General features: G+C 41.9%; 1 protein-coding gene across 3 annotated transcripts in view; it reads left to right on the top strand.

Annotated features, from left to right (window-relative positions):
* Positions 1 to 1414: 1414 nt before the first annotated feature.
* Positions 1415 to 22792, top strand: part of gpm6bb (glycoprotein M6Bb) — a 29407-nt gene continuing 8029 nt past the window's right edge. The window contains exon 1 of one of the 3 annotated variants that reach the window (XM_069153951.1): positions 1415 to 1550. In XM_069153951.1, the coding sequence (XP_069010052.1) occupies positions 1547 to 1550 (4 nt within the window). In that variant the 5' untranslated portion in view covers positions 1415 to 1546. Of the gene's footprint in view, positions 1551 to 15103; positions 15183 to 22792 lie in introns of those variants that run through there. The other 2 variants (XM_069153950.1, XM_069153952.1) reach the window with 2 other exon arrangements.

Raw genomic sequence — 22792 nt, 5'->3', positions numbered from 1 at the left:
TCTTGGGGATCCACTCAAGCATATTTGCAGATGGAGGGAAATGTTGAAAAAGACATCCAGACTTTTGAACTCTTACATTGTCACAGACAAAAACAGAAAGAAAAAAAAAAACAATGACTATGATTACATTAAAACACAATCAAACACATATTTTGTAAAAAAAAAAAAAAAAAATTAAAAACAAAAAAAAAAGAAAGAAGGATGGTATTGTCTCTGTAGCTCTGAAGTTGACCAGTTAAATATTTGCCTTTCGGCTGCTTTTGTGTTTGCCATGTTGGGAAGATGCCCTGTTTGACCATGAAACAAACCATTGAGAATTGTCCACTTGGCTGCCAATGAAAAGACTGCATGGGATTAGGGGGTGCTCAGACCTCCTTGGATACCGGATACCAGCTTACTGGATTGATGGTGATTGGTATTGTTGCTTTAAAGGCCCCATCTCTGAAAGACTGCCATTTATTCCAGTCCACAGAAGTAATGTCAAGCATGACAGATATCTTTAAAAAATCAAAGAGGTCACGCACCCGAGTTTTTTCCAAAGACACTGAAAATCTAAAGATGTGAATGTATGAATTTACAAGTATAGTTTACTCTGGATGTAATACTTCATGCATGCTTATGTGCATATATGTATGATATAAATGTGATGAGGTTTCACAAAATAATGATTTGCCCTTCAGTGAAGCCGTTGAGGGTAAGTGGAAGAGTTTGTGGAATTTGAATGCATCTCTCTCTTTTGTTGTTGTTGTTGAGGGGGTTGGGGGACTTATTTCCACTTAACCTCGACCACTTCATTTAAACAACCTTTTTAGAATTATCTATTTAGTACAATTAATTTAGGTCAGTGGATTTTTTGTTTTAATCAAGATGTTTGTAAGAGTATTTGAGGATTCTGAAAAATATCTTCAGGCGAACAGTAAGCGTTGTTCTTCCTGAAAAACAAGTTATTAGCTCTGTGACTTGAATATAATGATAATATCCGATGGGCACAAACTGGTGCTTGAAGTATTTTTTTTTTTTTTTACCTCTGCAGCTCTGGCGACCTCTGACCTGTGATAATGCCTCATCTGTCTGTTGTCAGTTTGACTCTGCTGACCTGTTGGCACTTTATCCTCAACTCTAGCTGTGTCTTTGTGGTGAAGAAACCTTCTGCTTGAGTTGCAGATTATAATCTTAATTGAAGTCAGTTTATTTGATCAACTCGATTGCAGTGTTCATGATAATCCAATCGTATCTATTGTATGTGCCGTGGAGGGCTTTGTGCACAGGATTGCACTAAATGCTTCAAGATAATGTTGCTCCTGATGAGTGAAACTTCTTGATGAGGATTGATTCGGTGAGGGAGGGCGAGGGCAGGGCTCCGTCCTCCCTCCCATCAGTAATCCCCTCCGTGGTGACGTCAGGCGAGCTGTCTCCAGAGGGACGCAGCGTTGAGTGTTTGAGCAGCCAGGCGGTTAGTGCGCATCCCAGGACGCAACATCAGTGTAGCTGGGGCTCAACTTTCTACTCATCGAAAACTTCGGACTCTTTGGGAAAGTTACGAAAAATGGGTAAGTTTTCACCAACAAATGCTCGTGTTTGGCTGAAAGACGGATTTAAATATCGCCTTTTCGTGATGACAGCATGGTTCATATACTTCGCTCCAACTGAAAGGGGCGCGCCGATTGTTTTGTGTTACGCAGAAGTGAACTCTTACTCGTGGTAGTGTTGCAGGAGTAGGTCGTTTACCTGACCCGGTTTCACGAGCATTAGAGCAGCCGGCTGGAGCAACTTGAGGAAAGCGATTAGAGAGATTATGTCTGCCAGGATTCCAGCAGTCAACTCTCTGCGAGTCTACGGACGCGTTAAGTCCAGATCAACTTTACTGTCTCACCGTTTCCAAAGACCCTTTGAGAGGAACTGCATAATTAGCAAAAACCAGATGATCAAAACTTGTTTTCAGTTGGCCACGCCCTTCATTAGCAGCATTCATTGATCATTATTGGTCATCAGTGATTGATCAGGCTGCAGTGTTTGATAGTGACTGCAAAGGTGAAAGGTTGTTTTGGCTTGTATTTCCTAATCAAACCCATCAGCATGGCTTGCTGCTTCATTAAAAGCAGCAACATATTTGTAAGCTGCTTCATGGTTGAAGCCTGTGTCTTGTTTCATACCAGCGCTGAGGGCTTGAGCTGAGACGGTCTGTCCCATCTTTAAATAAGTCCCAAGTGTTGGCCATCTGTGCTCCCAACCTGGGGGTGGAAGGAATGAAGCACTCGTGGACGTTTAGTAACTTCTCCATAACTTTAAGACACTGTGAATCAGATGAGTTAGCACACATGAGAAACAGTCAACTTTTACTCCAAATGCCTCATTACATCTGGCTGGATAATAAACAGTAAAATAGCATTAATTGATTTAATATTGATGAATCGATTCAATAAATCTACCATTCTGACTGGATTTGGGCCGCTTTTAAAAGCGTGTGTTGTTTTCCACAGAACAGCTGAGGGCCAGGGAAGAATACTGTGTGAGAATGTGTATCAGTGCTCATTAATTCGCTCTGAAGCTCTAACAGAAGCGTCTTTGTGCTCCTAATTTGGAGCAGCTCCTTTGTGCGACTTCAGTGGCTCTTAATGTAGAGAGAGAAGTTCACTGAATTGCAAGTTTCATAGCGGATGCCCTGTGAACTAATTCCCCACAGACCCTTGTTCACTGTCTCATAGAGGATATTACTGTGCATGGCAATCAACCCTTGTGCATTGTCCACTTCCTGAAGCCATCATTTTATATTCAAATATTCTCCTATGGCCATTTCTGGAGAAAAAAACCAACCTGTTGTGTGCTGGAGGAGATTAATTTGGAGACTTGTTAGTTGCTGTAAAAGTCTCCTTTTGTTGTGCCAGAGAAATGGATATTCTACTGATGTGATGTAATTCACTGTGTTTCATGTGAAATACATTGACGTGTGCATGAACCCGTCCAGCCCAAAGTTAACAAGAGTACCGTGAGGCAGATTTTGAGCGGAGCTGTGAAGTGAAATGTCATTTAGAGGTTATGTAACTTGTGTCTGATTTGATTTTATAGTGACCTTCACCTCAGAGAGTCCACATGTTTTTCAGAGAGATTCTCCTGTCTCTGCCCCAAACGATTTAACAGAGCATTGGCCTGTATGAAGGCTGTGGGAGGATAACTTGGCTTCAATCCTATGAACTTGCTGAGGGAGTTGGTCTTTTTCCACAACTATCTTTTTAAGTTCTTAATGTTAGTTTTGTTATGATTAACACAAGTTGTGTAATCATTGCCCCCCATAAGTTCAACTGATAATTTATCATTGAGCCAAACATCTGGTGCTGGTCTAAAGATGATAAGTTTCTTTGCATGTGATGACAACACTTATTTTAGCAAGAAAAACATGACAATGTGCTGCATAGAAGTTTACGTATCTTTTCTTTGCTGCAGATTGTAATCCTTAAACTATAGAGGATAAATATGTCAAACATAAGATTGTTTTTGGTTTTGCACTGAACTTGTTACCACTGATTAAGACACATTTGGAAAAACAAAACATCTCGGTCTCATGGAAACTGAATTTTCTTTTCCAGTTCATGTCATTTATGGATACTATTTGATTATGTGCTTAACATTTATGACAGTGGATCCAGCTCATCAAATGCAGTAAATTATGGACATGACTATGAACACTGTCCCTGTTTTTCTCGGAGCCAAATCCTGTTTCTGAAAAAAAAAAAAAGGAAGGACTGCTTTTTCCTTATGGAAACTTCTGAACCTCCTCGTCGGAGTGTTTTGTAGTCACCGTGGTGGTCTTGTGGAAAAGGTCATCAAGGCTGGATGCAAACCAGATCCAAATGTTACGTCATTGTTTTTTTTTAAGTAAATCAAGAAAAGGAGAGATAATTACAGCTGTCAGTGTTGAATGCATCTTTAATTAGACACTTTGCTGTAGTTCTATAGCCCGGCTCTTCCTGGAACTCGATTTGCTCGTGTACATAAGAGATACAAAACAGTTTCATGACTAAAGAAACGTTTTCATGATAAAATCAGCTTGATGATGCTGTTTTTTGATGACCTACAAACACAGGAGTTGTGTCTCACTGTGTGTCCATACTCTCATACTCTCTGCTGTGCCAAATAGAGATTTAGTATGTCCCAATACGTAGTACGCCAAAAATACCGCGATGTCCGTCTACATCTGGTCAAGTTTTACAGTATGCAGGCCAGCGTGCTTCTCTGGCTGTTCTGACCCACAATCCTTTAAGCAGCGAAAGACATCACGTCAACTGAGCCGCCCAGACAGTTGGTGGCGCTAAAGCTCCGACCGGTTGCAATTTGCAAAATGAAACGAAGGCATCCAAAAGAAGTGTAACGTTAAGTGTAGCAATCTTCCCATCCTTTTCTCTTTTACTGCAAATGTCACGCTACGGATATGACCAAGAGAGATTCAAGCCACATTTTAAGACGAAGTGGGATGTTCCAACTGTACGCATGCTGCATGCAACAGTATATACTTTGTTAGGGTAGCTGCAGTACGTACTGAAAGTAAAAAAAAAAAAAAAAAATGTGCCATTCGAAACGCAGCTTCAGTGTCTTTGAGGTGTTAGCTGTCTCGTGCATTCCTGCTCCATCTGAACTAGGATGTCTGGAAAGTGTGTGATTACACATCAGCAGCGATCACTGTCACGCACACATGTGGCAAACTGTATGTGCTGTGACCCCGCATCCTGAGTCGGAGGAGAGGAAAGACCCATGACAGCTAATGCCGTGCCAGCGGAGGTGTTTTTTTCAATCTGGGAATCAACAACTTGTCAACTGATGGCGGAGAAATACCAGAGTCCGTATTTTTTGCGTCCTTTTTGTTGACTCGATTTGTTCTGCTCAGAGGCAAACTGTCGGTCACATGCACATGCTTCTGAGCCGAAGATATGCAGAGGAAAAGTGAGGGACTGAAAGGATGAGTCACTGCGGAAATGCTGAACGGGTCCTGGGAGCGAAACTGAACTTTGCTGTTTTGTGTTTGTGTAAATCAAAGCATTCGGTTTTTAATTCCGAAGATTTGCCCTCCTTGAATTTCTTGAGTCTGAAATGCAGCTCAGTGTGTGCTAACCTTTTACGCCTAATCTAAAATTTTTATGTCACCATCAATAATTTCCTAAATTGCTTTTTGTCTTCAGTTTGCAATCATTAATTACAGCGATTATCCTCCGTAATGAGGTAGTTGCTGTCATAGTTACATGAATTCTGGGCTTCTTTCCATTTGGCATAGCATATGACTGAGCATCTCTGGTAATTGTACGGCAGATGAGATCCATACTTTTTGTGACTGCGTACAGCTCTAAAAAAGAAACCCTTTTAGCTCAATCAAGACTTCTTTCATCTCCTGCTCCACTTTCTTTCCTCTGAAATCTCCCTCCTCTCTCTCTCTCTCTGTCAACGTCTTCGTTCTTCTCTCGTCTTCACTGCTTTCCTGTGCCTTTGCAGTTTTGTTTTTTTTGTGTGTCTTTTTCCAGACCTGCAGGTCTGCAATGGCAGTATTGTCAATTTGCTGAGCTAATAACTCATCCAACAACAAAGAGAGGCATTGAGTATTGTGGCATGAATGATAGGAATAGAAGTTCATGTTCAGGCATGGGGCTTGGCCATCACTTTTACCAAAAGCCTATTCACAGTTTAGTGTGTGTGTGTGTGTGTGTGTGTGTGTGTGTGTGTGTGTGTGTGTGTGTGTGTGTGTGTAAGTTCACCCCTGTCAGAGAGATGTCACTCTGTCACATGATAGAAACAGGATGACATTTAAATATCTGAAAATACTCCCTGTATACAGGAAACATGCAGCTTTTCAGATATGCACCAGCTGCTGAATCTGAGTGTCAGATAAAATATGCCAAGGATACAATCTAGCCTTTATATTATCAGCAAGGCTTCAGAAAAAAAACCCAGACGTGATTATCCAAGTTTAACCGGCAAATACAGTTTGGCATTATACCGGCATCACTGCATGTGTGCAGAGCTGAGAGGTGATATTTTCCAGTAGAGTAGCAATCTGTATCATTGTTTTGTTCAAAGTCAGGTGATTGTTCCAGAAGGCCTGTGGTAAATAATGGATCGGGGAAAAGCAAAGTGACGCTGCAGCAGAGGATCCAAAAGGCATTCGACCCCGCCGTAGTGTTTTCTGCCACTCTGGATGGCTGCATTTACCACCGCACCAAAAAAACCACTGCATACCACTTTGCTCTGCTACTTTGATACACTTTCTCCATGTCGCACGAGTCGGGAGTGTTTATTAGATACTCAATAATGTTTTCCCAGAATGACCTATATAGCGTGTAAATAGAAAATACATGAAGCACATACTATTGCATAGAAACCTTTGGTAGCTGATACCCTCTTCCGTTCAGGGCCACCAGGGTTAAATGTTGGTTGGAGAGGTTGCACTGTAAGGATACATTCAATCACTGCATTTAAATGAAGAGGAGGTACCAAAAAAGAAAGAAAAAGCTGATTCAACTTTTACCAAACTGATTGATCTGTAACTCAAACTGGACTTCCACACTTTTATGTCAGGTGTCTTCAGTACCTGAAACAGCACATCCCACATTAATGCAGTCTGTGCTATTTTAAGGCAGTTTTTTTTTTTTTTAAGGTATAAATGAATGTTTAAGGCGTGTTGTTGGCTTTAAATGAAATGCTTGTCAAACTATGACGCACGTCTTTTCATCGAGTGTGACCTTTTGGAACAACGATTTCTTTTTAGATAGTTATCAGATGACACGTCTATTTGTGTCATCCTAACTAGCTTCTTTTGACCCCCGGCCTTGACGACCGTTAGATGTTTGCAGACTTGCTGGTTACAAACTTTTTGAAACTTTGGTTTTGAGTGAATATTTCTGCTTTTATAAGATAGTGAGGTTTAAAGACAAATAGGCTCTATTTGGACATGTTTGGTTGATCAGCAAGTGTCTACTGTGGTTGGTTAACTGAGTAGGACTTGCTACTTGCTTGTCCCATGTCATCTTTACCTCCCTCTCATTTGTCTAAATCTGAAAGTTTTTGGTTTGATTAACAGACAACGAAGAAGTCTTAAATCCAGATTCAGGCTTCAGAAGTTTATGGGAGTTCTCACAAGGGCTACATTTTTCTTTTTTCTTTTTTTTTACCTTTTCCTACACTCTGCTATTAGGAGAGCTATTTTGGGAGAAAACACACAAGTGCAAGTATTGTTTCAACATTATTTAGCAGCTTGATGTGTCCACAGTTCAGATGTAAAACTACTTAGGTGAAGTGAGAAAAAATAAAGGGGCCTCCAGCTAATTTCCCCATAAGATCATCTGTCAGGAGTGAGAGCAGAATGCATTAGTCTGCTTTTCAGCTGTGGGAGCCTATAGGATTGAGCTGTTGGCTGTGTGCCCACTGAGTGTATTCAACCCTCCACAGATAGGTCTCTGTCCTCAGCGCTTTTACACAGCTGCTAAACAACCGTAAGACAAAAGCATCTGGGGTACCCCGGCACACCAATGAGAAATGTTCACCACATGAAGAGCCGTGCCAGACAGCCTGGGACAACTGGGATGCAGCCAAATGCTACGCTTGGGATGAATTAAGCAGGAATTTAAATGAATACCCATGTAACCCCTTATGACTGTTTTTTCGCCTTTATATTCAGAATTTTGTGTTAAATCCTCATTAAGACGTTCAAAGTTTTTGAGATAATACTGTTACAAAAGCAGATCTTGTGAGGACATTTTCATCAAAGCGTGTTGTTTAGCTTATCCAAGAAGCTGGAGATGCACATGACTCATCTTTGCTCATGTTGTGGTGATGTGGTGCCACATGTGATAGTTAGAGGAGTCATGCTCTCCTGCCAGGAATCCTTTTCCTGACCAAGAAAAGACCTTTTCAAGTGAGCGTTTGCATTGTCTGCTTATTATCCTCCAGAGAAAAGCTTGATAGGCAGGAAGAGGCACTTCTGCCCAGCAGATGAAAATCTGCAATAGCTTTTATAAAGCGACAGCTGCAGGAAACCCAATAGCTCGGTGAGAGTGTTTGCTTCTCCGACGCAGACTGTTTGGGGGTTTGAGAAGATGGATTTCAATTTGAATCAATTGCTGAAAATGAACATTTGAAAACTTTTCTTTTTTTTTTTTCAAACTTGTAATACACAACTGAGCAGTTCAGTCATGTGGAATGGCTTTACCATTTCATGGTTTTGTGGCAGTCTTTGTGGGTTTACTACAGGGGAAAGGGGGGAGGGGGAGGGAATACCGGCTAGCAGGCTTCGGGGCAAGGAAATCCCAGATGTTTCTGTCTGAAAAACAGCTTGACCCCGTAACCACACGCAGACCAGAGGAGAGATCAGCTAGCAATATGAATATTACAGCCACACCACTGAGAGGTCTCATAAGTCATCTTAGCTTTTTGGCCTCTACTGTATAGGAAAACAATATTCAAACAGTAGAGCGGCTACAGCTGAAGACGGAAAATTAAGGTTGTGTAGCAGCAGAGCGTCTGCAACGTACAGGGTGATACTTTCTGTAACTGAACACGTGCTCCTGTGTTTGTGTGTGTGTCTGAAAAGTGAAAAGTGTGTGAAAGATTTAACGTGCGCAGGATGTGAAACTACTTGTGGTATGCCAAGTACATCAGTGTTGACGGCCTGTCATTTGCAACCAGGTAGTTTTGAAAATGATGCGAATGATTTTTAACCTCTCTCCATGTAAGCGCAAAGTTATAGAGGTGAAAATAAAAGCACAAAATTATTTATGATGCAGGTGATTTTCAGAGCACGGGTGTGTGTGTGTGCAGTATGCATCACCTATTTCCATCTAAGGACGCATATTTATGAGGGTGTGCAGAGAATACATTAGTGAGAATGTCAATGTTTGGACACTAATAATGATTGAGAGACTGCATCACATCAGATGGTGCCATGAATGGGTTCCACTTTGCACAGTAGATTATTTTTAATGTCCACTTTGATGGACAGGATATTACAGTCTCTACTGTTGGAGAACAAGCTATCAGTGCTTACAGCAATACAGTAATGGATTGACCCACTCTCACAGAGGTCGGCCCAGGTAGAGTACATACCAATCGCTAGAGACATTGGCTTCCATCCTTTTCCTGTGATGTACTGTACGAGTATCTGCTACTTATTGTTAAGGATTTAGTCCATGTCATGAATCTGAGGGACACACATCCCTGCGGCGGCGGAAGTGTCAGGTTCAGGTTACAACCGACTCTTCGTTTCGATCCTTCCAGGATCCAGTCCCGGGATGCGGGGCTTTGAGACACGGGAGGAGCCCTGTGCAACAATAGCATTAAAATGATCTGCCTGTTGGCTGCTCTGTTGTCATAGCGCAGACGACGGTCCTGACACGGAGAGGTCTGGCTGGCTGAAAGGAGGAGGCTCCATCTAATGAGGGTTGGGGGGACTGGGACAGGAGAGTTTGAAAAGGGTAAACTTTTGGGTCAGGGGTGAGAGGTTGGCAGCGTGAGGCGGAGGACAATAGGACCGACGGGAGTGACTCAGTGAAAGAGATCCCAGCAGCTGGGAGAGACACGGGGGAGGGTGGGGGCTGTTCATGGGAAGCAACCCCAAGATTAGCTGGAGAGTCTCCTCTGCTGTCTCCTTGTCTCTGTGCTTCATTATGTCTCTATTGTGTGCCTATGCACTGCAACAAGTAGGAAAATGAAAGTCTCCAGCCACGGTGTTATTTGCCCTCCAAGCAGCTGGAGTGTGAGAACGTTTGAGTTTTGGAGATCCTCATCAGTATGAGATCTGTAGTTCCATGCTACTTTTTTGCTTACTGACACAGGATTTTCCTCAGATATCCTTTAAAGTGATGTGCTAAGTTACTGCAACATTTTTCCCGTGCAGTGGGTCTCTAAAGATATCTGCATTTCTATCAATTAATTCTTGGGCCTTCATTTTCCATTAAAATATTGTGCTAATAAGGCTTCATTGGCTGGTCCTTTAAATGCAACTTTTTAGTAAAGCATTTATTATATCAACTTAAAGAAGCTAATACATCTGCATGTCTCTCTAGTGTCCACGAGAATAAATCACTTAGCAAAATGTTAGCACTTCACTTGAGTGCAGTGTGGCACAGTGTTGTTATCCCATTATCTGAAAAGTATTAGATTATATCCCCTGATTTTTCTGACAGAAAATGTTTCAGGAAAGGCTTGGCATTTTCATCACTCTATACGTTTTGGCAAAGTATCTTTGCAATATGGATTTGAAAAGACAAGAGGTTATTATGCAGCATTATTCCAGCTTGATAATGGAGAGGTGTTTTCTTGCACAACCTCTGGCTGGTTGATTGGCTCCATAATCTAAGCGTGGCAGAACGCAAAGACAGCAAAGCCTCTTCCAGACCAGAAGCATCATTAAAATATTTAGTGCACACTGATAGAAAAACAATGTGTAATGGACAGACCTTCACTTTTCTCTAAAATGGCAGTTTGTGGCTTGTATAAGGGGGTGGTGGGTTACGACTACCATAAACACCTCCTGTCTTTGTCCTTCTCTCTGTATTACTCTTTCATTCTGTCCTAGGTTTCTGTTTCTGTTTCCTGGCACTGTTTTACTTTTTTGACTCCAGATTGAAATTAGTAAATTCTTTCGGTTATGCCTTCAGGTTTTGATATGGCAATTGTTCTCTGTCCGGCCAAGTCATTGTGGCAGTATCCAAGGTACCGTAAGCTAGAAGGCCTCGATAATAGAAGCATCTGTGTCTCTTTACGTTCCCTGTAACCCATTCGGCCCAAACCACAGTGGCTGTTGGAGGTGCCAGAGAGTCAGGGTTGTGAAGTCATTTTTAAAGGAAAAACATGGCTGCCAGGCTTCCCTGAATAAGTGTTGTTCTGCTTCCAGACCTAACACGATAACCCAAACATGCAATTAGAGAAGTGCTGAGTCAGATCGCCTGTGCATTGTTTGGTCAAACACTCGTAATAGCACTGCGGAGAAAAAAAATGATCTGGAAATTGTATTGCAGAAACACCAAGACACAAAGTATGTCTCTATTGGAAGTGGTTGAAACTGAATAGCAGAGTTGTATTTTTGCTACCGTGCTGCAAAAAATAATGTGTATATGAGTAGCTTTCTTCTTGTGGTGGAATTCCTCAGCTTGAAGAACAATGTGTTGGTCTGTGAGATAATGTTTTGCACCACAAATGGATGCCGGGGTTAGTTTCAAGATTTTATGTTTGAGGTTGGGTATTGGCTGGTCGCAGAGACAGAGGCTTGTGTATCATAAGGTCCACAAATTAAGTCTCAATTCCAACAACATCTGGTAAGAATATCACCTTAAACATCATCAGATTATATTTCTCAACTCTGAATCAGTGTTTAAAATCAGATTGCAGTGTAACTTTCATTTACAGACGTGGTGTTTAAAGGAACTCTTGGACGGGTTGTGATACAAATCAGTTTGGTTTACTGCTTTTGACATTTACAGGCCCCAAGATTCAGAAAATAATCTGAAGATTAATTGATGAAGAAAATAACCATTAGTTAGATCCCTAAACATAAATTCACTAGGAAGCTAACTGTTCCAGACATGTGCAATGAAAGTTAAACACCCGAGGTTGAAAAGTTTTTATGTGAGTATGACACCAAAACAATTAATTTGCCTTTCAACCTTTAATCTTCTCAAAGAACAAGTGCATTAGAGTTTTCTCTTCTGATTTCTTTTTTCTGCTACACAATGATGCTGGAGGGGAAAAAAAAGAGTTTATAGCTTTTTGACTGAGCCAAAATGAAGTGCAAAGCTCATTATAAGTTGGCCCTCTGTGGCTTTTCCTCTCACTGTTCATGTCTTACTATAATAAATGAGGACAGTAAGCATATTTATTTTTTCCACAGACGAGTGAGGATTTTTCTTTCAAAGTAATACAACTCGGAGCCTTGTGTTGTACATTGGTTTGTTTAATCCTTATATGGCAGTCGTAGCTGTACTTTTCGGGTGAGTTGTAGGCATGTGTTTTGATGTATTGTTTATTAAGGTTGCATTTTTCAACAAGTCATATGCTGAATTGTTCAGAAAAAGCCATACAGAGCTTGTGAAGCTTTTGTTCTTCAGTACACTTGCAGAGGAAAATGGGTCAGCAAACAAACGAATGGATCTGTATAATGGGTTTGTTGTGTGCTGCCTCTGTAAACCAATCAATAACTTGGATTCATGCCAAACATGAAGGCAGACATACAGAACACATCGACCCATGAAGAGGGCTCGCATCTAAAACTGGGTCAGTGATGCCACTACAGTACGTAGGAATGAAACTCACTGACTGCTGCAAATTGCCAAAACAATGTTGACAAGAATCTCAAGCTCCAAGACTGGGAATGTGAAAGTTATTTTCCATGAGTGCAGCAAAGCATTCGGGGATATTTGGTTTTGGCTTACTTCTTTTCAACAGACGTCGACAGTCACAATGAGTCACTCCTCATATGGTCCACACCACACCCCTATTTGGCTTGATCGGTCCTCCTCTGTTGTGATGTAGTGAGCCTGCTTTCTCAGGCTGTTAGTGGGTGTAAGTGGTGCTCGGGTCTGGGCAGAGACCTGGTTCCCTGAGAACTCCTTCCTCAGTGTCAGCCAAGCAGGGTGCAGGTCTTCACGGGTGACTGAACACTGAGGAGCATTCAGGGCCCCCTGTCTCACAGCGTGAAAGGTTGACCCACAATGAAGCCTCCTCCATTTGTATGAGCTTCATCATCATTCAGATTGTGTCCTCAAGTAGGGGAGTGGCGCGGACTCGACACTGAGTCCGAGCTTGCAGGCTTTGCCTCCTACATTCACATGATTATTCCCACAGCCACTCGGCCTGTCAATATTTTTAGTTAAGTGTGAAGTCTGTTCACTTCACTACTTTACATCATACTTTTTCATTAAATTGCAATTAAACTACTTCAACACCATTAAACATTTATTACAATAGCAATAACTAAGGAAGTGAATTGTGGAGCATTGTGTAAAATCATAGACAGATGGTGCATCTCCTTCCTCTCTTTATTGTATGTCAGCCAAAGAAACTCGGTTAACTGCTGAGGTCGAAATATTCTGTTTCATGCGAATCCTGCGTCGTTTTGTGGCCAATCGTCTGTGGGCGGCACTTTTAGATGTTCTTGGAGCAAAGTAAAACTCAATAGCACGTTTCGGCACATCAGGCTCTACTCAATCTCCAATAGTAGCTGCCAGTGTGAATTCACCTCCACTAACACTTGCTGCTAATTTCACCAGTGGCCACTTGTAATATTGCAACAAAACAAAACAAAAAAATCCACTTTGCATGCTCAGTTTATGTTTTTGCTTGTGCACTTTTTCACCCATGCAATGGATGATTTTCTGAGAAAGCTTATAATAGAGTACTTTTTTTTTTAACACGTGCACTCAACAGCAGCAGAGGTGGAACCTTTTATTTATGTTGAAAAGACAAGTAAAACTGTTTCAACAATTTTTAATGTGCCAAGCCAAAAAACATTATTTTATTCACAGGGTACATTTGTAATAGTTTTCCATTTAAAAGGCATGTTGTTGTTTTTTGTACTAGAATTTGAATACACTACATATGAAAGCACATTCAGATCAGACCTGATCACATGTTTTGAATTTGTCTTTCTCACAAGTGCAATAAAGATGTTGTTGTCCGTGCACTCTTAAAGGTTTGCAGATGGATCTCTGGGTTGCGTTTGATTTTGGTGTTCTCATTCATGAAGTGGCCTGTGTGGTTTAGTATGATAAATTTATTCCTGTAAATAATCAACCTTATTTGATGCTTCGATTGAGCTCCTGTAGCACGTTAAGCGGGAATCACAAGCCTCCACTGAATCAGCTGTAAACACAAATATACAGAGTTCAAGTGACCATCACTTCTGCAGTCCCGACTTCACGAGGAAGACGTCGGGTCTCCCGGCTTTTACGGGGCTGACCGTAAAAAAGCTTGAAGATTAGTGCTGCATTTTGTTGTTGTGGGATCCCCGCTAAGTTTACTTCCCTGACCCCTGAGGCTCCCCTCCCCTGCTGATCCCCCTCCTCTCTGAGGTCTGGTATCCGTGAGAAGACCCCACTCCAGCGCCACTCCACAGGGCTCCCCCCCCCCTCTCAAAGGCCTTTCTCTCATTAGCATGTCCCCGGGGCTCCTTGGCTTGATGTTGCCAAACAAACACAGCCAAGATCTTCTTCCCTGTCTCCCTCGCTGTCTGTTCCTCTGTTTCTCATCTCTCATCATCCAATCCTCCCCTGTCTGTTGTTATTTCTAACAAGTTCTTTCTCATTGTATCATCCTCTTGGATCTTATTTGTCCTTCCTTTATCGGCTCCTTCGGTCAACTTAAATTTGACATATTCTCAACCTTGTTTTCTCCCAATTCGGCCCAGAGGATGTTCTGCCCCCGTGTTTCGGAAATGTGTATATGTGCCTTTCTTGTGCCCATGATTTAGAAAACCAGCAGATGGAGGGAAGACAGCGGTCAGAGGTTGCTAATGTATGCTGGAGGAGCAGCGGGCATATGGTGCAAATCAGAAGATGAAGGGCTCACCCTCGACCACACCACACACACCACAGCACGCACACTCCCCCTCTCTTGGACTGTGGTCAGATGGGAAAGAGACAAAGGTGATTGTGTGCCTGTAGGCTTTCTGCTCCAGTGTTTGCAGCACAGAGTGGTTTTCACCTAAAGGAGCGGTTCTTACTCTCCTGTTCTCACCAGGCTGCTTTCCCCAGATTGCTATTCATGGTGCTACTTGAGTCTCCGAGACAGGGCATGACTTGCTTATGGCAAGCGTTTCTATCATTAGGAGGACAATTTAATTTGACTACTTGAAAACTTAATCCCAAAATAGTCAGTACAAACAGAATAAATTAATTTGTTCATCAGGGAAAATATTAAGGTCAAATCCCTACTGACAAGAGCTCTGTGTCTTGTGATATATACAGTGAAGAGGTACCTTCGTGAGGCAGGATGAGATAAAAAGAGGTTGCACATGTAGGTGAGAGAGAGAGAGAGAGAGAGAGAGAGCCCTGTGGGAAGGAGAGGGAGCGAACGAGGGCAGCGAGAGGAGAGAGTGAAGGGGAGAAAAGAAGAGAGAATTTGCTGAAAGAAAGCATTTTTGCTGGATGGAAGAAAAACAACCATGGAAACTCAATCAGAAGAAAACCAAGACCAGAGGCAGGACAAAAGAGGTACCAATGAGCACTCACAAAGAGCCAGTTCACTTCTTTTCACTGCTGTTTACTGGCGCTTTAACCTTCTCCAGTCCGCTCGGTTTCATCGCACACAGTTAGGTAGATTTTACTCAGTGGAGAATTATGACGTGTCAGCGCAGCATCCTTGTTTCAGTATTTGTTTGCACAGAAGTGTTAAGTTCATTTGCAAATTGTGCATCACGGGCTTGTGCAAAACTGATGTGTGCAGCCTGTCGCTCGGGCTTGTTTTTATGATCTAATTACCGTGCGGGACGTTCGCAGCAGACCTCACTCCTGCAGCAGCAGGGATGTCATGCTGCCGCCGGTCATCATCACGATGGTGTCACTGTTAAGGACAATGAGCCTGTTGCTGAATCAACAGCAGATCAATCAAACCTCAGGCTATGTTTTGAGGTGTTCTTTCAGGGGACTGATGATTAATGAGGTGGGTGTGGGGGCAAGGATGAAGAAAAGTGAACCAGACATCAGTATCACAAGCAGACAGCCCTGAGGAGTGTGTACACTAGCAGAGACGGTGTCGTTAACATGCTCACCCTCTTCTTGTTGGAAGCAGCAGGAGTCCTTGGATTTTCTATTGCTGATTGTTCTGAACATCTCTTCCAAGTAAAATCTTGTATATTCAGACAAGTGCTTTTCCCAAGAAAGACTTGTCGTATCTGTCAGGGTGCTTGATAATATTCTGAAAAAGAAGTCGGGAACATCAAAACCAAATTCAAATCTTCACATTTCAAAAGCTAGAAACAGCTTTTAGCTCGATGAATAAAATACTTGAAAAGCTAACTGTAACTGATTATGGGTTTACACACACACACACACACACACACACACACACACACACACACACACACACACACACACACACACACACTTAAACTCTCATGAAAAGTTCTAACATGATGCTGCAGTGATTTCAGTACAGATTATTTAGTACTACTTTACTACAAAATATACTAGCAGGGTACTAGTACTCAATACTGGACTTTATTTAACTGGACAACTTGTATTTGATTCTCATCCATTAGTACAAGACCTACTGTAATCCTATAAGATTGTCACCCCAGTGTTGTATGCTCAAACATTCTGTCTACCTTCATCCCTTTTTTTGTTTAAGTCCTTCTTGTTTTTTTATTTTTTTAATTTTTTTTATGTTTCTTGCAGATGTTATGTCTTTATAAAGACCATAGAGAGCTGTAGGAAGAAAGAAAGTAAGGAAATGACTCCAACATGGGGAATAACGATCTCATAGTTGGGACTCGGAGAAATTACGTTTTAAAAGGAGCTGGTCTTTGTCTTAAAAAGTTTGGGCTGATTTGAGTACCAATGGACCTGTAAAGTCCAGACTGCATACAATCTTGGCTTATAAACAGATTTGACTTGACTGTTACCCTCCCATCATTTATTTAACAGCACACAAGTTCACATCTTTATTCTTCGTGTCCCCAAATATATACAATTATGTGCATTACAGCTATCGTTGCATCTATTTGGTCACTGAATGCTGACGGTATACAAGCCTCCCTCAGTGACTTTCACTCCATGGTGAGCTGCAGTCAGCGGCTATTAGCTGGCAGAGTTTAGGTTTCTCTTGTTAGATAAGTAAACAGTGAAACCACTTTTGATGTATTTGCAGGCCCACATCTCCCTGATCCCTCGAGAATGGCCATTATAGTCATTACAGCATTTTTAAGTATTGCGCCTCTCGGTAGAGTGTGGAAAATGAGACTCTTTCTCATAAATGGTATTTTGACAGTTTGCCCTGAATGGAGCAATAAACAACAATACTTATCGTAAGCTGTAAACAGACACATCTGTTAGCAATGAGCCTAGATTTTTAGATTGGATCTGGATGTTGTTTTTAATGGAGCTGGAAGCCAGTTTGTTGTTCAGGACTCGGGGATGAAATGGAAGAGTTGCAATGTCTTCATCCCAAATTGTGTGTGTCCAAGTTCTTTGTTTGTGTGAGTGGGGTTTGTTTGCGTCCTACACATATTTCTGTGTATGTATGATTATGTGCAGTTTGTACTTGTGTTGGTGCATCTGTGTTTGTGTCTGGTATGTGCATCAAGGTGGAATATAGACATTTTTCCTCTTTCCAGCTGTTGGAAGATTTCAGTTACGGTGACGACAGGCAGTGTTTACGTGATGGCTGTGGTTGAGGGATGGAGGCTGGTGATGAAGCAGAGCCAGCTGCAGGGGTCAGGGATGACTCTGAGCTCAAGCAGACTGTGGTGATGAATGAATGGCCCGAACAACCGGTTTGGAAGCACCGGGACAACCTTTTGCTGCTGGACCCCTGTTGCTTCCTGGACAATACACAGTAGATAGCAGCTTTATCGTGCAGCATGTTGCAGACAAACTTGTCTCTGTTTCTGGTATTACCTCGAGTATTTCATATAGTACCGTATGTGGTAAATTGATGAAACCGGTTAAATAAAACTTCTTTCAAATTGCCAAACAAATTGTGCAAGTTATCATAATATCAACAACCAGGGCACCCTTTTAAATAGGGGTTAAGTTGCTGATCCTGCCAGAGACATTTGTTCTAAATCCTCCTGCCTCTCTCTCTTCCTTCATTTTTTTTGTCTCTTGCGTCTGTTGGCTATCGGATAAAGAATAAAGACTTAAAAAGACCACTTTGCCCGCTTTGTAATCAGCACTGTGGTGATTGGTTATCATTTTCCTGATGTCTCTGTCTGGCTGTGCCTCTGTCTCTTTGCCTATCGTGGGTCTGTTTGTCCGTCCTGGGTCTGTATTCCAGCTTGCCTGCAACTCATGTCGCTCTTAACGAGCCATCTGATTCACACAGTGACGGATTCAAGATGCTTTGACAAACAGGATCCTCCTGGAGTGTGAAGAGGCTGTTCTGGCCCATTGTAGCTCAGCTGTGTGCAGTGCTGGAGGGGCACACAGGATGGAGCTCAGTGGTGGGCTTGTCCTGGGCCTCCAGCCTGTAGGCCGGAAGAGTGGGGCCGTGGTTCACTGCTATTCTGAATGGCCCCTGAGAGTCCAGTGTGATGGACAGTCTCGGGCTGCACACACTGGCCTTTTGTATCAAGGCTTCTTGGACTCTCTCTCTGTCTCTATTTTTTTCTCCTCTCTTTCACACAATATCACACACTCAGACACACACACACACACACACTTTTTCACACACAAGCGTCTTTTTCTCCCTCTCTCCTCGTGATCCCGATGTGGCGAATCTAGCCGCCGTTGCGAGGCCAGACATTGTAATTTTCAACAGTCGCTAACTTGTCTGTGTTTCTTTCTCTCTCTCCATCTTTCATTCATATACTGCAGCAAGGAGATGGCGGACAGAGTGTTTTGAAGTGGTTAAAGGTTCTAACCAGGGGTATTAGTCAGGGACTGGAAGCATGTGAAAGTCATCAGAGGGAAAGAACCCAACGTGATTTTCATTTATGGTGCGCCACTCTGAGCAAGCCAGCAGGATCCATTTACTACAAGCTTGTTGTTTAGAGAGTCACCAGCTCCTACTGTTATCCCCTGTGGAGGAGGACGATTTGATCTAAAGCATGCGCTGCAATATCCTGTACACTGTGAAATTCCATATAGTACGCTCGGATAATGTCTATTTTACAACTCTGAAATAAACGTTTCAAACATCTCTATGAAATTTTGTGTTACCCTTCAGCCCATGGAAATACAGACTCCATCATCCTCTTTGAAATAGATTTGTGATTTGGGGAAATGCACCTTCATTTTTAAAGTTAGATGAGAAGATGGGCATCAATTTCTTATCTGTTCAGTAAATATTGAGTTGCTGGAATTTTTGCCATCACAACACTCCAGGAAGTAAATGTTTCCAGTCCTCGAGATAAGCATTTGTAATGTTTGTAACTTTGACAAACAAGCGTGATAGTGGTATAGACCTATCTGTCCTGTCATCTAACTCTCGCTCCATGAGCATATTTCTCCAAATGACAAATTATTCATTTAAGTTGACTCTGCACCGCCGAGCTGCCTTAAAAAGGAGAGAAAACCCAAATCCGTTGTCACGAGTTGACACTGAAACATTCATCCTTCGTTGAAATCGACAGATTTAAAAAAGACACCTAATAGCTCACGGATCTTTCAATACCTTGAAATCCCAACTATGAAACAAGTCTTATTTTACTTTGATGCAGACTACTGTCGGTGTGGTACTTCATGCAGGACTGCTCAAAGGTGCTATTGGGCTTAAATGTCGTTTCCTTCTTCCCTGATGTCTAAAGTCAAATGTGCACTGCTACTGGATCGCACTGGAACGACGTGCGGACACTTTTTTCTCCAAGTGAGGAAATTAAATGGTCACAGTTCTCATGATCTGGTTGAAATTCATTTACATTTTTTAAATGCTGAATGATCCAATGATCTCTAAAGCCTACGCCATGCAAGAGTGCCAATAAAAATAAATGGAATGGTCAAAGCTGTGATATTGACATTTAAGATGTTCATGTTTTGATCCGCTACTGTTTGCCCTGTTAATGCTACTGCATTACACAGTAAAGGGCGCACACACTGGTTGCAATACAAACTCAAAACTTTCTGTATCTGTTTCATATTTAAAGCGGTCTAGCATTTAAGTAGACAGAAACCCTTCATTTCTTAACAAGGCTTTTATTGTGAAACATTTCCAAGAACCTTTTATGACTGAAATCGGACGGTCACATTGAGATGAGTAACCCAGAACAACTGTTGAAAATACCAGGGCTATGTTGTTGACTTTAATAAATCAAAGCTAAGGAAAAATACATGATTCACTGTTGTATGTAAACGTGTCACCATAGGAACAGTGGTTACACAGCCTTAGAAATGGGCCACAACCTAACCGTGCGCATGTCTCTGTGTGCACTCATTTTCGCGCCTCATAGGTGTGCTTCAGTACTTCAACAAAAAGCACTACACTCCCGTCTAAAGCCACTACTAATGCTTTGACAGAGGCCCTTTGTGAACAGAGTTTATTCCCGAAAAGTTGAACCATGTCAGTGGGTCTGTCCTGGTGCCAGTGTTGTTTTAGTCAGCCAGAACAGTGTTATACTGACCTGACAATATCACGAGTACAGCTGTAAAAATACTACCCTGGATTCATTGTGTTTTTAATCATAACACCCAATAAAAAAACTCAAGATTTCTCCATCGGGAGAGAGAGATAGAGGTGTCGAACCAAGTGTCTCAGTCTGGATGGATCGATGCTTCAAAAGGAATTCCCTCTCATTCGCTTCTCATGGAAGACCTGATCTCCTTCATGACCGGTTGCACTGGAGGGATGCAACATGATCAACTCGATGTTTTAAAGCATTTGGAGCATTACATAGATATTTGGTGTAGACCACTTGGACTCACCAATACCAATGTTTTGTTCCTTGTAATCAAGACATCCTCATGGGATAAATATACTATATGTGGTCTAGTAAAATTCAGGCAATGAATGCACCCTGGCATTGTGATATTTGCTTTTTAAATAGTTGATCTAATGGGTGGAGTGATGCATTTCAGGGCAGGCTTTAAAACGATGCAAGACTTTTTGAATTGGGCAGCGTAAGGAGTTTCGGCCATGACAGAAATTAATTTGTAATAATTAAAATGTTTAGCATTGGTGTGCCATTTTATTTGTATGTAGATATAAACCCTTTCCACACTTCTCGTATGGAAACATTTGTTCCATCCAGAGTACACTTCATTGCTAAGAAGTTGTCTGGTGATGAAAACTGAAGTTTTTTTGATTCGAAGCTACCTGACGCTCTTTCTTTAAGCGGACTGTATTTACTTTGCAGCTGGGCTCAATATCCTGTGGAGTTCTGTGATGTGACTCCCAGCAACCCACTCGCCCTCCCCGACATAGTCATCGGAGAAGTGTGGGCTGCGGTGGAAGTTAGCAACTCTGCTTTGGGCACACTCATTGAGTTGTGGTTAACATGCTGCCATGGCAACTCCCATTCACTCACCGTGGGACAGAAATGTTTTTATCTCCCGGTGCTACACAAACAGTCAGGATGAAGCATGTGGCTGCTAAAGTACTGACCCGGCAGCGGTATTATCTGTTTTAATTTCCTTTGTCGTGGCAAAGAGCACAAACACAGATGAACTTTCAGGATCTGCACCTCATGGAGGCGAGCAAAAATAAAATCATTTTTGTCTCATTTGTATTGAACTCATCATCTCTACATAGTCAGACAATACAGGTTCTTCCTTTTCCCAATGCGTACACAAAATAAATGAAATAATCTCGTAATTATATGTGTGAATGTGCCCGGTATAAGAAGAAAGGACACACTAACTATATAAACCATATAACTTTGCCTCTGTAACCTATCAATTGGACTTACTTTTCAAATTACAAATAGCAGACCACATAAAATGGTGTCATGCTGTCAGTAAGGAACTGAATGTGTAAAGATGATTTCTCTACTGTAGATTGTCTTGTACTATTACACACGCAATTTGTGCCTACTTTTCTGCAGGACATCTTAAACCTACAAAAAATTATGTTTTGGACACATTGGGGCAGTTCAGTAAGCCTTTTTATATATATATTTCCAGCAGATGAACAGCAACATGAACATTTATTTGGAGATGAGTCTGTCACATAAGTCCAATATTCACTCTGTCTAGCTCTGTTTTAGTCACCACCAACTCGTCAGATAAATCTGGTTCTTACGCTGCCAGATGCTCCTCTGTGTTCATCAGCTAGTTGCTAATTTTATCAGTTATTACCTGATGGACAAATAGTGTACCAGGGATTTATCATAGCTTAAAACAGATGCCTGTTGCTTTTGAAAAGGATGTTGATGAGAGTGAAACAAAACAGTAACTTTGCAGACTAGGAAACCAAAATGACAAGCTTAAAGAGGCTAAACTGCCCATGTGGATCCGAGGTCTGAGGTCTGTGGGTCTGTCGGTGAGCTGTGTCACTTCACACACTCATTTGACCCAATGTTAATGTAAAAATAGTGATTATAGCATCTTTAAATACTTTAGTTGCATTAAAACATAAACAGGCAATGACCTGGATGACTCCACACATCCTGTCAGACATGTGGATCTGATTGGAAACACACTGTTGCTTGTTTTCATGTGTCCACACACAGTGCATTGTGGTGACTGGCTCCGTTTCACAAGGCATAAGAACACATTGGATGAGACAGAACCCATCTGGGTCACTTCATTTCCCTCATGGTTAGTTGCCATGGATTTCCATTACAGCTTGGCAGTCACCCATTACTCTGACCTGCTGGATGGCCATTAGTGCCCTTTAAGTGTACTGATGAATTGTGAAATGAAACATTATGGCAGTAGATTGTAAAACGTCAGTGGCACACAGCTAGCTGTTCTGTTTCCACTGATGTTTTACACTGAAGAAGTTTTGAAAGGAAACGCATATCATAATGTGACCACAGACAAATGTTCCGAAAGCTTTTGAACAGATGCGTCAGCTCTGTCTGCTTTGTTTCCTTTGTAGCATCGAGGATGAGACTATGTTGTTTAGAGAAGGAAAGTTGTGTTACCAAAGGATTGAGGTAGACTGGTGATCTGTCCAGTGGGTATCCAGACTGTTTCCAACGTGAGCTGGCATGGGCTTAATGGAAGAA

Source organism: Embiotoca jacksoni, unplaced genomic scaffold (genome assembly GCF_022577435.1).
Source record: "Embiotoca jacksoni isolate LCO1_2020_lvr unplaced genomic scaffold, fEmbJac1.0.p SCAF_2, whole genome shotgun sequence".
In the NCBI taxonomy this organism is placed as follows: Eukaryota; Metazoa; Chordata; class Actinopteri; family Embiotocidae; genus Embiotoca; species Embiotoca jacksoni.
The sequence above is the reverse complement of the archived record's forward strand: the minus strand, read 5'-3'. Positions and strand labels throughout refer to the sequence as shown.